Source organism: Anser anser (genome assembly GCF_964211835.1).
Source record: "Anser anser genome assembly, chromosome: 10".
NCBI lineage: Eukaryota > Metazoa > Chordata > Aves > Anseriformes > Anatidae > Anser > Anser anser.
The window spans coordinates 13683924-13701464 of record NC_139730.1 but is presented as its reverse complement, the minus strand read 5'-3'; the positions used below and the strand labels follow the sequence as shown (position 1 = coordinate 13701464).

The 17541-nt window shown below is 38.2% G+C and overlaps 1 protein-coding gene and 1 long non-coding RNA gene across 32 annotated transcripts in view; one reads left to right on the top strand and one right to left on the bottom strand.

Annotated features, from left to right (window-relative positions):
• The window catches only part of PEAK1 (pseudopodium enriched atypical kinase 1), a 118829-nt gene that overhangs the window by 13717 nt on the left and 87571 nt on the right, over positions 1-17541 (bottom strand). For 25 of the 29 annotated variants that reach the window (XM_083850788.1, XM_083850786.1, XM_083850782.1 and 22 more), the window contains 3 exons: positions 14543-14659; positions 12411-12607; positions 2676-3424 (listed from right to left, as the gene is read on the bottom strand). In XM_083850788.1, the coding sequence (XP_083706914.1) occupies positions 2676-3424; positions 12411-12607; positions 14543-14659 (1063 nt within the window). The remainder of the gene's footprint in view (positions 1-2675; positions 3425-12410; positions 12608-14542; positions 14660-17541) is intronic. The other 4 variants (XM_083850793.1, XM_083850792.1, XM_083850791.1 and 1 more) reach the window with 1 other exon arrangement.
• The window catches only part of LOC310905111, a 105813-nt gene that overhangs the window by 33706 nt on the left and 54566 nt on the right, over positions 1-17541 (top strand). The window contains exon 2 of one of the 3 annotated variants that reach the window (XR_014588790.1): positions 5770-5835. The exons of 1 other annotated variant lie outside the window; for it this stretch is intronic. This is a non-coding gene — a long non-coding RNA (uncharacterized lncRNA). Of the gene's footprint in view, positions 1-3431; positions 5836-17541 lie in introns of those variants that run through there. One more of the 3 variants, XR_014588791.1, reaches the window with a different exon arrangement.

Below are 17541 nucleotides of genomic sequence, written 5' to 3'. Positions count from 1 at the left end.
TTCTTCACCAAATTTATCAGATCATCTTCAGTGATACCACCAGATTTTAAAGTGTGCATGGGCTTATTCACCTGCACAAAAGGTTCATTATTCTAAATTTAACTCAGCAGTAGTCAAACAGTTAAAGCTTACATTTTAACAGTACTTTTATAATTATACTTTTGGAGATAAGGAATTAACATTAATTTTTTTGGCTTGTGCATTAAGACCCATAATACCTTCTGGGGGCAAATCTCTTGTTTCCTACAAATTGAGAAATAGTAATAATAAAAAACATTATTACAATGTTTCTCAAATCTAATGTGAAAACTGGAAAACTTAGAAAGCATCTGAATTGTTAGCCAGTGTTGCTTGACTAGTTCTGCAAAACCCAAACGAACTACACAAATTCATACTGTCAGAAGATGTGGCTCCATATATCCTTTCAAAGTGTATTTCTAAGTCTCTTTTTGCTACTTTCCCGTAATCAAAAGTAATAAGAAGGCTGTATTTTGGATTCATTAAAAACGCCATTAATTTTCATCTCACTGTTTTTGCCATCCTGTTTTGGGGATGAGGGGGCTAAAATGACGGAAATGCATAGCATATTTGTTGGAGGTAGATGATTACGTAATTATTATACAAGAATTACCCATGATAGTAAATCTGGTACATTTGTTGAAGCTAAATTCACAAAATCTCTATGTAATCTAAGAGCAATCTGTTGTTAGGAGATTTTGTAAAAATTATTCTGGATCAATGACCTACAAGTCAAAGTTCAACTTAGCAGCAAATATTAAGACAAAACCAGTGTTAGTACATTTCAACTTCAAGGGGAAAATCCAATAAATCCAGTTTAAAGATGGCTATATAATTCAGTACATCGGTGTAGGGAATACAGCAATAAAAACACGCACCAGAGAAACACGGAACTAAAGAGAACCCAACTTAACTGAATGTGAAATAGTTCAGGTATGTGAAATAGAAAATGAAAACAAAACAGTAATCCCATACGCTGGTCCTGCCTGGTCTGTACAGAAATCAGAGTACATCTGTAGTGAGAGCATCTTCCAATATCACATTAACTGGAAGGGAGGGTATTTCCAAGAATAACTTTTCCTCTTAACATGACAGCACAACAGTTCACTGTGACCTCCCACTCAATGATATTTTTATGGATACTTCACTCACACTTGAGACTATCACACCTATTATACTGTAATAAATTTTCTTAGTCTGAGAACTACTTTTAAGACAACATCTGAAGTATAACAGAAAATAACATGGCACATATTTTTCATGATGCTACATTGCTGTGCTCTCTTCTTACTAGCTTTGTACAAGAGATCTATTCTCCTAAATAACTTGAAGAAAACAACAGCATCAGTCCTGCCTGTGCAGACAGGAATCATAGTAGTGGTAACCCAAACCTGCACACAGAGAAAAATACTACTTGGGATCCCAGAAGCAATGATTTTTGCATCGCTGTATTAAAAACAAAACAAAAAGAACCCGAGTAAGACCAGACTTGATTCTGCAGCTAGACTAGATTAGCAGATAGATGCATGATCATACTCGTGATCTGTTTCTCAGCTGTTTAGTACCACTGGACATGGCATCCACAAGGCATCCAGATTTCATTTCAAATCTTTTCAAAAAGAGAGCCTTGGTAAACTAAAGAAATATAAGTGACTATGCCCACAAATCTGCCTTAAAAAGATGCCACTTCAGGAGAAAGTATCAGTTGAAACAAGCTTACCTTTCATTTATTTATTTTTTATGTCTTTCTTGTAAGCAATAATGCAGGAGCAATAGCGACATTTCATTCCTGTAAAACACCACCTTTCCGAGAACACCAACAGGCTTTATTTGGAATAATGGATTACGCCTCACACATGTGCTGGGTAATAGCTGTTGTATCTCAGTTTCCACAGGGAGGAGTCAGAAGTTCAGTGATTTGCTCAAGGTCACACAGGAAGTCTGACAGAACTATGACTCTCAGCTGTTTTTCTTGCTATCATCCTACCAGAAAACCCTTGAGAACTGCAGAGATGCAGTACTCAGAAAAAATTACCTATATAAACCTCATCAAGTTACAGCACCTAGTGAGATAGCTGCCAACTGTTCATTAATATATTAGCAGTAAGTCTAGTAAATCTTACTTCTTTTTGGCATTAGCTGAACAATAACCTAGACACAAATCAATTGTTTCTTTAGTAAAAGGCAACAAAACCAACACTGATAAATTCCACTTTTTTTTAGTATGGCTTATAAGGCAGCACTGATGGCTAGATGGGAGATTTTGAAAGGTTGGTAATGAATGCTGGTGACAACGTAAGGCTTTGTATGGGAACATAAAGACACACTACTCTAGAGGTTACGTTTAAAATTACAAAGCTCTGAACATGTAAAACTTGAAAAATATTACGTCATTGAGACTGATGATTTGGTATCATCTGATTAAGTATTTGAACATAGGTTCATCTGCATGCAGATGAACTTTCAGTATTGCAAATGTGGTTCTTTATAGAAGGAAATGCCTGTATGTTGGGATTCTTACATTTCACACAGCATTGCAAGCAGCACTTACTTTTATTTGTAGGACCAACCACAAGTGGGAGGGTTGCTGATTACGGTTATTGTCATTACATTCTGTCCCTGATGTCTAGGGTTCCCATTTTTCAACCCCCTCTTACCTTGACTGCATAATTGTTGAGAGGATCTTTTGCGTAAGAAGCTGGGTAGTAAACTGCATCGCCCGCCTCACAACACGGCTTGTCACTGGTTAGCCTGAAATCTGACCAGCTGTCAACTCCAAATCGCAGCTGGTCTTTTTGTCCGGCCATGAACAAGTCTTCACATTTAAGTGCCAGTTTCTTCAGTGAATCAGTGTGAAGGCTTCGGATTTTACCTACCACTTCTTCTCTGTTTTCAATTCCTCGATAAAGTGCTTGCCTTTGCGGCTTCTGGACACCCTTGCCCTGCTTAGTCTGCGAGATGCGTCTCCCCGTCAGAGACTCCATGCTATTGGAACATCGGTCCCTAATACTGATAGTGGTTAGGCTGGAAACACTGTTAGTTGCTGAGGTGGTTGTCCTTAACTTTTCTGTAGGCCTGTCCAAGGAATCTCCTGACTCATTGTCCAGCGCCTTGAGCTCCAAGCTGACTGAAGAGCAGGCACTGCTTGCTTCCCAGTTGGTGTCAATGTCATAGGTGGGGTTGGCCACAATGCACAGATTGTTCTCAAGAGCCTGCTTCTGGAGATCTCTGGGACTTGGCTCTGTGTTAGCTCTCAAAATTGTTTTTTTCGGCAGCGGAGGTGGTGTTGGCTGTAAGTTGTTCGTTGTCTCCTGGTCTACTAGTCCTCCAAAGGCAATGGCATCATCCAATGCTCCCTTCGGTTGCCTTGGCTGTTTTGGAGGTATCATGGCTGCTCTGGACTGTCCTGTGTAATAAGAAAATAATTGGATCAGAAGATTTAAGTACTTTGCTGCTCATATCTGCACTTTTCAACAAAATTTAAGAAGGCGAAAGAAAAAAGCTGACTAGGACCTCCCCCTCCCCATTTGGTGAAAACCTAAATACATACCTGAAATGATGAACTAATAAGAAAGCAAAATGACTAATCAGCATCATGCACAGATTACCACATACAGCCCACCTTTATTTGACCTTGGCCTATAGATTAAAATCAGTTTCAGTGCTGACAGTGCTGGCATTTTACATCACATGGCATTAATGACAAAAAAGTGCAAGCAAAAACCAAAAGTCATTTTTGGCACTCGGGCCAAATTTGTTTCAGTAATGATGCTCAGCTTCCCTTAATTCTGCCTGCAGTCAATCAAGTATAATGGTGTTCTTTACTTCCTATTCAAATGTGCTAAACCTATGGGTGGATGCTGTTAAGTGGCTTTGTGAGCTATTTCTCTGAGAGATGCATTTCTCTGGCAGGTGAGATGATATTTTTTTATATATCCTCATAATCGTCTGTAAAGCTCTTGATCACTTTGATTTGAAATGTGCTAAAGAGGCTGAAAGCATTGTTCCTGAAGTTTTCTGGTTTACGTTCTGATACAAACAATATAATTTAGATACTTCAGCAGTCACATCAGAAAGGCAAGATTGCCCTAGCAGATTCATTAACTGAAAACAAGGAAGTTACACCTACTTTCACTGAAGCTGACAAGTGCATTGCCACTGGTTTCAGTGAGAGTAGGATTATATTTTGAGATTACCCAACAAGTTAAAAGAGCCACCCACCCCCAACCATAAGTGTCTCTAATAAATTTCCCTTACTCATTTGCCACAGGCACCTTTGCTGACAGTGCTGAGTTCATAGATAACGTGATAGAGATTAAGTCGAGATTCCGAGTAGTGGGTCATGTGCACAAAAACATGGGATTTCCTCTGAGATACTGGTTACATTTGAGTGTGTGTGCTTCTAGGCAAGATAAACTTCCCATCCTGTGTTTTGGATGGATTTTAGAGAGGACAATTATGTTTTGTAACTGCCAGAGTTCTTGGAAATAAAGAATAAATAAATGACAGCAATATAAGAGAGAATTGAAAACAAACAAACAATAAACAGACAATACAAGTGATCAACTGGCTGCTGTTTGGGACAATTAAGCAGTTATTACTCATAACAAAATGAGACTTTTCCACTCTTAATAATCAACTGTCATTTTCAGAGAAGTTATTTTATACATTTTCTACTAGTCCTGTTTTTGCAGCTGTAGCACAGCAGACATGAAATGGATGCTCTGCATAATTGCAGTTGAGCATCTTTACCAAGAAGGATAAGCCAGTAGAAAGATGCCACAAATGTTTGACTATTCTAGTAAGATGCATTTTGAATCCCTGTAAAGAGAGGACTACATCCACACACAGAATAACCTCAAGCCTTGAATTCCTAACGATCATTCTCTTTTCAACCATTCCAAGGAGACAACATCACAAGTGAAAGTTATATCCCTATCTTTTGTTTAAACTCAAGAAACACTCAGAAAAGCCTTATGGATTTTGTGATAAGCCTGGATATTCCAATGTTTAAAAACTGAATTTTGAGCAGGAAATTCTATTAACTTTGTATGTGCACTGACAGTGGATCTTTAGAGCCTTATCATTGGGGAAAATTGCATAGGGCTACTCCCCTGTGTCGTCACTTCTTAGCTCACACAAAATAAAACTGCTCGAAGGCTAGAAATACTGCAGAATTCCTGTGTGTCTCTTTCAAACCATTGTAAAGGTCGCTTAAAAAATACAGCACTCAGTACCCTCTACTGCTCCTTTCTGATAGCGGTACTGCAGCGAACGTGCTCTACAGAGGCTGCTCTTCCTGTCAGCTTTTGATGTGCTGCAGCACATAACGCTGGTGCCAGTTGAACAGTACAGAAACTGTATTAGAAATGTACTTTTTGCAGACACGAAGAGTGGCATGATTCATAGTCAAAAGGAGAATTGATATCTGCATGCCAGAATCACACATCCAAATGCCACAGTCTTTTGCACAACCTTGAGACCAGTTCATTTCTGCTTGCCCGTTTTTCTGACTCATCCAAACATATGTCATCTTCCATACCAATTCTTTACTCTTACAAAATCTGTGACCTATGTACTTCTCCTCCTGGCAACATTCTGTGTTACAGATCACTCGTCTGTTTTATAATTCTTCCCCTCTTCCCCACTATGCTAAAATAGACTAACTGTTGGGGCTTGGAGAAAGGCTACAATTTCAGTAGGCAGTTTCCTAATACGCCTTGTCTGTGTGACTTTCTAATCTTGTAACAGCAAGAAAACGCGTTAGAGCAAGATGCACATTTCAAGCAGTAGCAGGCGAAACCCTCTCCAAGAAAGGTAAGATTTGTATGTTTCTTGTTGATTCTGTTTCCTGTCTGATTTAATGGCCCTGTCCCAAAAGCCATTCATACAGAGGGATGTTGCGACTGCAACCAGTGACTTTTGCTAGTTGTAGCTTTTGCGTAGCTTTTGGAACTGACATCAAGACATAATTTGAGAAGCTTTTCATAACCAGAAATTGTCTTTGCATATGTCTGGTGGGGGTGGCAGGATCCAGAGAACTGCATTCATTTGCAGTCTTTATGTAGTTTCTTTTTCAAGTATTCTCAACTGAGAAAAATGAGTTTGTAAAATGTGTCATGTTACAGTGTAGTTTATCCCCACAAGAACCAGGTTTTCCATACTGAAATCTATCCACCTGCATTACGTGTTTGAAAAACTTCATATCTGGACTGTTTTTATGCTGACTTCTTAACCTTGTACGCTTCTTTCATGCCCATACGACCAGGCCTTCTAACTCAGCCTTTCCCAAGCATGGTATGGCTACTGCATGCCCATTCTTTTTTAAAATCAATGCCTAGGAAGAAAAAGTTTGTCTTAAATTTTGAAGACTCAAGAACATTCCTTTGCACCCAAGCAGTACCAAAGCATTTTCCTTGTTTTCTTGCCTGCCACTTCCTTCTCCCCTTGCACACTTGAAAAACTCCATTTCCTTACCTACTGTACAGACTCTCAGACATTACAACATTACAAGGTGAAAAGGAGAAATGGGCACAATATTAAGCTACTGCTTACAAAGATCTTTGAAGTGGCTTCTAGGCTGTTCAAGAAAGAAAAAAATTAACTCTTTATAGAGGACTTTAAGCAATTCTACAGTATAATATCATCTTGCACTGTAGAATCCTACTGCACTATTTTAATATTAATACTTTAAGTCTCCAGAAACCACACAGAGGTATGAAACTCTAAATCAGACCTTAAAAAAATCTTTATTTCTCTAGGTAACTGATTTATCATCAGAGCTTGGCATTACAACCTGTTTATATTAGCTCATTAAACTATCAAATCTGACACACTGTGCTCAGATTTAACTCAATTTTGTATTTCATAAGCATGTTTTTCATACAGTAACAATGCTCAGATTTCTCGCTACCACCATGTATCTATATTTTTTGGCTTAGATCAGATCAGCAGCATGCATTGTTGAGAGATTTCAAAACTGTGAAGGAACATGCTTCTTTAATTGGAAAAACAACTCTTGGTAAATCAGGCAAGCCAAGTAGGTGACATGCTGCATGCTTCCATCCTTCCTTGAACAGAACTGCTCCTGAGACATGTATCGCTCTACAATACATAACATATGTTAGTTCAGTACTGCAATTACAACAGACTGCTTCTGTACGTTCTTCAAACTCTTCTTGCTCTTGATGTTGCAACCTGTCCTACATTTTCCTTTATTCTTGAAAGTAATCTTTTCTGATTTTATGCCATTACCATCTCTGATCCAAGGATAACTCCCCTTGTGGGAACATGTGAATTAGAAAACACTTGAAAACAATACTCTAGTATTCACTATAGTGACTACACTATCACCATGGTTATTAACTGTGTTCTCAGTTTTAGTGACCACTCTGGAACTCTTTAATCTCTAGCTCCCTACAGGAGGGATTTAGATGAATGAACAGGACCCACAGGGCTAAAATGACTCACACCTCTACTGCTCTCCAATTTACCACACCAGCTTGACAAAGATTTCACATTTTGCACTGCCAAGGAAAACAAAAATGAACAATCATCCACATACAACATAGGTAACCAACCTTCCAAGACCAAGTCTATCAAAATCCCAACAGAATAAAGTTAAAACTGTGGACTCTGTACACTGCAGACCATTGAGGAAGAGGAATTTTCAAATGGCTTCTTACATGCCTGCAGGAAACCCCCTGTAAGACAGGGCTGGGCCGATCACACGGCTGGATCTTGGAGTGGTCCAACAGTGTTAGCTCTGGCAGCCTCTGCTTATTTGTTTCTCTCCACAGCCAGGAATGGAGTCAGACGTCCTAGTAATTTCCATGTCAGTATATCCCCATTTCATATTGCAAAACCCAGTCGTAAAGGCTGATTAGAGTATTCATTAAGTAAAATCCTTGAGAGCTACAGGTTGGCCATCTCCAGTGTACACATTATCCCTCCTCTGGCCTTGTTTCTTTGCGCTTAGATATTGATCATCCTTTACAATCTACTTTTTCATTACAGAATAGATGTAATTGGAAAAGATTCTTTGTATAAGTAGATCAGTTATACTGATCTTCCAAACTAGTAAAAATACATCACTCCTTAATGAACTCTCACACTGACTAATATAGATAACCAAATCATGAAAAAAAACCACAGATGCATAAAAGCATCTTCCAACCACTGCAAAAGCATCCAGCAATTCCAGTAAGTGCAGTACATGTATGATATTCTATAAAATTATTCAATACACAGATTTACATGAATGTGATAGTTAATCCTGTATTATATTCAGTTGTTTACAGTTCATTTGATAAACATCTTAGTAGAATGACAATTTACTGAACAGAAAGAAAAACTGACATTTGTTAACTAACATTCATGGTGCACCTCCAGTTTCTCATCAACAATTTGAGATTGCACAGTACTATTCTATCCTGAGGTGGGCAGTGGGTACTAAATAAATAAAAGCTCCAGCTCATCTGCCTTGGTGACTTCTCAGCTCTTACAGCTGCCCGCGCTTATACCATGTTAAAGGTACTACCTGTACTAATACATGTTACATAAAATGCATCACGTGGATTCTGTAATCACCATTTGTCACCGAACCATCCAGTTTTAGTCAACAATGACTTCATCGCCTTGTTTATAGCCTGGCTGAAGCACACTGCCCTGCTTGGACTTACTGACTGAGGAAATACTCCATGTACATGCTGTGATTTGGTATTTTTTCCAGTGTCAGCAAACATAAAACTGAGAAACTTAGCCTCCTTTTCCCCTTTTCTTTAGGTGCAACAAGTAAAATAGTTGAAAGTGAAACCACCTATTCTTTTTTAAAGGATAGAAATGCTACCCTGAATATATATAGAATATTTTAACCTACCCACAGTGGTGCAAATTCAATCAAGTCAATTTCCCCAATGAAATTTAAACAGAAAAACTTAAAGATTTGTCAAGGAAAGGATTTTAATCATCTACTTCATTGCCTTCCTTATCATAAACCACAGGGCTTACCTGAATTAACTTCTGCTACAATTATGGGCACACCTTAAAAGAAAAACATCCAGGTCCCACCTTACAGGTTTGAACATTTGTGTGTTTCTACTTTGAGATTCAACTGGCTGCACTGGATTTTATTAAGTCTGTTGATTGTTGATACCAAAGGTATTCCTCATCGTAGGTCTGCTCACCACATGACTACCCAGACCATGATCAAGACTGATCAGACTCTGTTTCTTTGATAAGCTGAACAGATCCAGCTTCTAGAATCTGTCACTACAAAGTGCCTGTCACAAAGTGAGGCCTTTTCAAAGCTTTTCTTTAGAGCTTACACAATTTCTTTTAAACGTTCTTCAACTGTGATCACCAGGGCTTGACAGTGGTCATGGCAGTTGTGTGGTAAAAATGAGACACACATAACCTCTCTACTCTGATTGAAGCGTCCTCCTGTTTATACATCCTGAATTCTTTTATCCTATCATCATGATGGGTGTTCCTGTTTCCCCCAAATCCTGTCTTTTATGTTGTATCTGATTCCCAAAAGAGAATCCCCTATCTTGTAAGGCTTGCCTGCATTTTTTTAATTTCTAGACATATGATTTTACACATTAGATGAAATAACAAATACAGTTCCTATTTTATAAATGAGCTTTCTCAAGTTTTGCATCTGCCATTTGGTACCTGACAAGTAATTGCTGGCACAGTTTCAGTAATTGTGGACAGGACCGTAAACTGCTGATGGGACAACTTAGAGAGCTGGGGAGGGCCAAAACCAAACATATTTGAGGGCAGTACTTGCTATAAACTACTACCTGACTACAGATGAAAACTTAGCAAGCTTTTCATTTCATGCAATGTGTCACAAGTGAAGATGAGATATTTATCAAACTAAGGATATAATATTGTCTGCTTTTCCATAAAAAAAGATAAGAGTAAGTATTAGAATAGTATTTAAAAAGTCAATCTTGTGCATTATGTTGCAAATTGCTATGTTCATGATATATTTTCCAAAGTACTACACAAACTGCAGTACGTAACCATAAAAAGGTAACTGTAGATACAACTGCAGCTGAAGCAAAAGGCAAATGTAATCCAACTTGATTATCTTACATTTTTTTCTTATTATCCTTCCTTTCAGTTAAACACATCAGATTTTGTTAACTGTACGAAGTGTGTGATTTTGCTGCTTGGGTGATGTAAGATGTCAGAACAAGTAGGAGTTACTCTGTGTCCCTACCTAGTCATTTCTTGATAGCTATCTGAATTAGAAAGTGAGCTTGCTCGAATAAACCAGAAAAAAGTTTGAACAGCAGCCAGAGAACTCAGTGCCATTTAGGGTAGCATTGCTTTTAACAACTAGTAGCAAGCTTGCCAAGCCAGACCAAGACGAGACTACAAGTTCATTTAACTCCTTCATATCTAAAACTTACTCTGGTGACAGTGAATATGAAAAAGACCCTAAGACAAGGATAAGATTTTGAATAAAATGCTAAAGGGTTCAGTTTTGTATGGTTTTACACAGGAACATTCACACAGAGGAGTAACACTGACAAAAGTGATCACAGAATCACAGAAACACAAAAACAAAAAAGGAACCTCTTGAGGCGCTCGAGTGCCCCCCACCCGCGGCTCAGGCAGGCAGGGTCAGCTGGAGCAGGCTGTCCAGGATTGTGTCCGGTTGGGTTTTGTGCATCTTCACAAACAGACACTCTACAACTTCTCTGGGCAACCTGTTCCAGTGTTTAATGATGTGTTATTACATTTCCCATGAGTTTGCTACTCCCACTTTGTGAGATACTGTGGGAAGAAAAGAGGTCTACAAATGGAAGTGCATTAGCTGTGTTGAAGCAGCTGCCATCAGGGTAACGTCTTGCAGGAGAAAAGCAAGCTAAACTGAGTAAAGATTTAAATAAAATACTCACAATGTCATTGCTTTGGGTATGAAATGCAAGTAATCCCTTGACCATAGGAGCACTATGGCTACAAAACAGCAATCTCACCACAAGAAATAACTGGTATTTCACACATTAAATTATATAGTAGAAGCCATAAAGACTTCATCCTTTTATGTATCAGTCTAGTTAGGAACATGGGCTAATCAGGTTTTAAATAGATTTGGTGTAGCTAGATCTACTGTCTGGACTGTATCTGTAATGCAGTTATGTCCTAAATACAGAAAATATATAGATACACACATATACATATATCACAACAAATGGAAAGTAACTCATTAGGTCTTTGAAGAATTCCACCATAAAGATATAATTCCAGTTCTTCTTGAGTTACAATTTCTTGGTAGATGTTCCTATAATTCTTAGACAGGATATTTTCCTCTTTATGCTTTCCAAACAATAAATTTAAACCTAATTAATGTTTCATTAGCGGAACACACTACATGTCAGCCACTAACACGTTTAAGCAAAAAAAATCAACAATATTGCTAAACGTCTAAGGAAAGTATGCACCTGAGGGTTTAAAAACGTGGACCTCAATCCCTCAAACATGTGTGGACATACCATACTCTTATACTTGTGAGCCATCTCAGTGCAGTCAGTTTATTCTCGTCCAAATGCTTAATGTGCCAGTACGCTCGCACGATTGGAGCCTTACTGAAAAACTTGTATTTACATATTCTTGAAAATAAATAAATGAGGGATTTTTGCCCTTCTAGAAGACCTGCCTATAGACATTCCTACATTCACAGTACTCCATATCAAAATGCTTCAGAAAAGGAAGCTCACAACCCTGGGAGATGCTTATTTGTCTTGCTCACTTGTCTTCCAGAGAAGGGCTGCATACATGCACCTTTTTCATATGATTTGGGAATTCAGTGATAGTTGAATAGATTGTGCAGTACCTTTGGGATATTCCTATTTTAAGCTTTTCTGAAAGAGCAAAAGTAAATTCTGAAACTAGGACAAGAAAGATTTTAGTCAACACAAGTGGACTGCAAGTATTTTAACAGTTACTGATGCTATAAAATAAAAAGTTGTATCTTATGCTGCTTGGAAAAATACTGAAATCCAATTACAGTTCTAAAAGCATTAGATAATTTAGTCTGTATTTTAAAGCTGCTTTTTGATAAAAAATCCTCCAAATAGATGAAACAATGTGTCTTTGAAAAGCATCTCTGAGATATTTATCACTAAGGGCAATTAAAAGACTGCCTGGACATAGTTTTAAAATCATAGAAAAGAAAACCTTTGTGTTTGTTGAATCTTCACTTTCTTCATTGCATCTCTCAGAATGAGACAAGAGAATTTAATTTTCTATAGATATTAAAAAAGTGTGTCTTTAAGAACTAACTTTGTGAAAGCATATTGAGCAGTTTCAAAGACAAGGTACTTCACAGCCTAGAAAGATACCCAAATTTTGATCTTTGATGAGTATACACTTACCTAAGTTGCTGTACGTAGCACTGCAGGGATTTAAGTCGGGAGATTGTGAAGCTTCTTCCTTGTCTTCCTCCCCCTGCGGAACGCGGACAGTTGATACAGGTATGACTGAGGCGCTGCCGCCATTGTCCTGCTTCACAAACACAGCTCTAGGAACACGAGGGGACAAATCCTCCAGTGTCGTGTCATCGGGCACTTGGCTGAAACAAACAAAACAAAATCACCTGGAGATCAAAGCTATGTGCACTAGATCCTAATCGCAAAACAACAGATTTTCCATTATGTATCTTTAGTAAAGGGACTGAAATAAAAAAATAACCTTTTTGCCCCCCCCCCAGCCCCTTTTAAGAATAACTTTCTAAAATATTTATTTTTCTTGATAAGAACAAACAAGTTTTGACTCAAACAGTAATAACAGTTCATACCTTTCATAAAAAAAGGATAATAAAATGTTTTCCAGCTGGCTACAATCAGCATATGTACGCGGCAATGAATCTGCATAAAACATGCGTAGAACTCATAGGACATCAGCAGGGATTAAGGTGCTTTTTACCAATGAGAACAAATTTAGCTTAATCAAAAGTACCAGAGTATAGCCAGGGGGCTATAAGTCTTAAAAAATGCGTAACATTTTAATGATACATTTTCATATACTGGTAGGATTTTGGGAACTGACACTTTGGGAAACAGATCAGTAGCCCATTTAACCTAGTAATCTGTTTCCCATATAAAATTCTCCAAGATTAAAATCCATCTGCTAATGTATTAAGGCAGCCACAAAAGGCCATGAAGACATTCCTCTGTACTTGCTCTTAGCTATGGTGTTTTAAATCAAACTATGATTACTTATAGAGCAAAACTGTGAACATCATGGATTCAATCAGCTTCCCTGTGTATATTTACAGCAGTATGATTTAAAAATTATGCATAATATATGAAAAAAATACTCTGTTCAGGCTTAAAAAAAAAAAGTCCTGTTGAAACCACAGCAGCAATTATCAATAATGTGCCAGATAAAACACGTCAGAGAGACCAAAAATATTTACGTGCCTTTATGCTCTCTCATTGACAGAAACAAATACTGATTATAGCCAAATCTCAAGAGCATATGTCCTATTCACTAGTTCTCATTATTCCAGTCTGCTCTAATAGAACAGCAAGAATTTTAAGTATTCGTGACTTCCATAAGGGATAGGGGCGAGGCACTTCCTTCAAAAAGATGGTCGCCACAGGTGAGATCTGTACAGGTGTTTAATTTTCATGGCACAGATTTAAAACAAGACAACTCCTGATAAACAGAAAAAAAAAATTGTGCTTTTTTAAACAGGCAGAGCAGCTGAGTTTCCATGATACAAATCCTTGTAAGTGGGAAGAGAGATGATATCCCCAAAGAGTTAACATACATTATAGGCAAAGGTCTCTCTATTCTAATCTGAAGCCAAACTACTGAAAATCCCGGTGCACAGTCTTCTAGCAATCCCAAACAGACTTCAAAGATTACAACATGCCAATAGTTTGCGTAACACAAGACCCCATGTACGGTGCAGCGCGCACATGCTGTTTCTACTCTCAGACTCATGAATTTTAACTGCAGGCTGATACAAACAAAACTCATTAGAACTTGTTAGTAAGGGAGGAAAAATGGCATAACTTCAAATAGCTGTAGTCTTTAATCAGCATTAACAATTTTGTTCATTTTTAGTACCATGCATAGCAATGGTGTGAAGAACATTCCAAGTGCCCTAAATATATCCACATTCAAGAGTTAACCTAAGATAATTTCAGAGTAAAGCATACATAAAATTAAAGCAGTGAAAAGGCTCTTAAGTTGATGAGAAATTAAACTAACAACCCGTAGTTGCTGTACATCATACGTTTACCTGCATTCCTCAACAAGAACATTTTCTTTCAGAAAAAATAGTTTCTATTAGCTTTATGGTTCTGTCATTGCCACATACCAGAATAATCACATCTCAAAGTAATTTTTTAGTATCGATTGGTGAGGTATAGAACAGACCCATTCTCCATACGAGACACATGCAAGCACATACACTAAACCTAAGCTCAAAAGCATTTTGCCAAACAACGTAAACCAACAGCTAGAAAGGAAGAAAGAAAAAAAAAAGCCAACTCACCCACTATACTCACTCACACAATTCCCCATTAAAGGAAATTCTTTCAGGGCCTTCTTGAGTCTTTTAATCATGTCTTGAAACTCTGGCGAGCCATTGATTCCACAGTGTTCTGATGTGCTACAAGTTGTGCAAGCTGTAAGCAACAGGCTGAACTCTGCACAGAGTGATACACCTACTGCACCTTAATGTTTACCTTAGGGGGTTGGTCCAGGGGCTTGCCAAAGCGCCCCGGGACACCAGTTGGTTACAGCCCTGCCCTCTTAACTCTTCCACTGCCTTCGTGGATGAAAAACAGGTCACACACTGCTACATCACTGTTTTGGTATGACAACTATGGTCTTAGTCATGGTAATTAGCTACAGAAAAGGAGGTTCAAATTTCCAGAGAGGTATGAAGAACTTAGACTAGCCTACTGTTAAAAGTAAGGGGACATCTTGAACCTGTATCCAACCCATTTTAGTGTCTGAAATGAATACATATTAAGTTGCAACGAGAAGATGTCAGGCCATGAAATCTGAGGAAATGCTTCCATGTAGCTTAACAGTGAAGTGGGATAGATCCTGAGATCAAGCACACATACACGGTGTACTGACTCAACAAGCAAAAAGCCAACCTGTAATCATCTCTGACATAACACAGAGAGAACAAAAGGGGAAAACCTCCTCACTCATTAAGCTACAAGAACCAAATGAATAATTGCTTTTGCTTCATGCAGTAGTCTAAACAGTTAAAAAATATATTAGCGTCTGAGAAAAGCAGACAGAGCAGCTGATAAACAAGCCCTTCTTTGAGATTAGAACCATTTAAGCCCCATTTTGTATAAATGTATATCTCCTTGTTGACTGCAAGTGATACTGAAGCTATCCCCTTATTTGGGATATTTATAGCTATTTTGCCAGGGTGGATTCCTTGATGCCGTGCGTAAGAGCACATATTTAGCTTCTGTCATCGTGGGCACAGTCTGCTCCGTCCAAGCCCTTTTCTTTTCCCTTTCTTATTTCGGAAAGGAACTTCAGAGGAAATGAATTAATTACCTTAGAGAACTCTGCTCCTCGGGCACATGTGGCTGAAACTAAACAACGTCCAGGTAATAGACAGAGAAGCCCTCCATACACGGAGAGCACATTTGCTTTCCAAAGAAGCTGAATTATGCATAGCAAAAAACCTGCATTAAAAAGGACTGTCCTTCAGATAACACGCCCCTGAATTCATATGCTTATGATTCACATGTGTACAAGCTCAAAATCATTTTAAAAGCAGTTTTCTACAGGGTCAAATGTCTCTACTTCTTCCCTCAGGTTATCCTCCTCCAGGTTTTGGAAGATGATGTGGTCTAAAACTTTCCTTAATCTTTTGGAATAGTAAGAATCCAGAAAGCAGACTGTGCAGTGTGTTATTTTTTATAAGGACAGTGGAATTACAGCTATTGTGTGACCTATATTTTCCTCTGTTCAGTGCACATCTTCTCAATCAGAGTGATTAATAAACAGCAATGAATACGAGGGAGATAAAGAGGTGAAATACTTGAAAAGAGTGATTCTGAAACCTTGTTCCTGCAGTAGGGTCAGATCTCGAGATCAAGCTGAGGGAGTACAGTTCTGGTAAGGCAGCATTTAAGTCCAAGCGGCAGAAATTTGTGACAAACTCAGAAAAAAGCTGACATGGCCTCGGAGCCTGCTCAGACTGATCTCCTCTGATGTCTACTCCACCAAGTGGACATCAGCAAAGCAATAACCAATGGTAGTCATACAGCTTGAGATGAGAGAGCCTGATAAGGAAGAATATTTTTCTTTTACACAAAATATCTGTGGAATCTGTAGACATATTTAGTTTCACAGAGATCCCTTTGAGACTCCCTCAGGCCCTACCGGTTTTAAGCTAATAAAGCTAAAATAAAACCTAAATTTATTGAATAATGCTTGAGGAAAAATGCAGAGAGGTTAATGGCTTGGGAGGTGGTCAAAGGCCACCTTACAGAGGAACTTTCATTCAGAACCCAGACCCCTGCGTTTCTGCAAAACACTGAGCAGGGATGATCAGTGTTCAGGGTTAAATCAGAACACACTACGGGCACAAAAAACCCTTTCCAGTGGCTCACGCAGTTCAGTTTCTCCACCCTCATTAGCCACACACAGTCAAGAGGAAAGTGAAAGAAACTTCACCAACTGGCAGTTCGCAATAACTAAGCCATAAAGTTTATTCCTAATTCCTATTATTTAGAAGTTGACTTATTCCTGAAGCATGAGAATTGATATTCCATTATTATTATTTTTAAAATCTTTTATCATGCAATGTTGGCATGGATAATGGGAATATATTTCATAATCCAGGAAAGACATCCTGCTAAGCTCTTTAGTGTCAGCGAAACTTAATGGCAACAAGTTCTGCAGATTAACTGCACATTATAAAAATTGTTTATCCATTTTATATTTTCAGTCTTTCCATTTTACAGACTGTATTGGAGAAGTTAAGAACAATAATACACGATTTACCATCTCCATCTAAATTTATGAAATAATGAACAATAAAATCGCTTCGACTTGGTTCTTTAACTGTTCTCAAGACTTACAAAAATCTTCACATAAAACTTCACCTAACTTTTCGCTTACTGAACGTACATAAATTCTGAATCTGTTAGCTTATAGTTGTTCTGGAGAAAGAGTCTCACGGCAATTTTTCCCCGATGAAACAAGATGAGGTAGGTGGCTAACACTTATAAAACATTGTTGGGCACTTGACTAAAGTAAATAAACCTTGCTGATACCTGGAAAAAGCAAATAAAAGTAGATTCAGGGGAAGGGAGAGTTGATAGTTCCACCTGAACTTTCTGGGTAGAAATTTCTTCCACTTCAGTAGACTTGCTTAAGAAAAAGCTTTATTTTCAGCAAAAACATCCCTGAATTCTCCCCACCAATTTATGCAAGCTACATTTAAATAGTTTTGGATTCAGGTGAGAACCTTAGTTTAAAACCAGTACAAGGGGTCCTGCAAACTGGGAA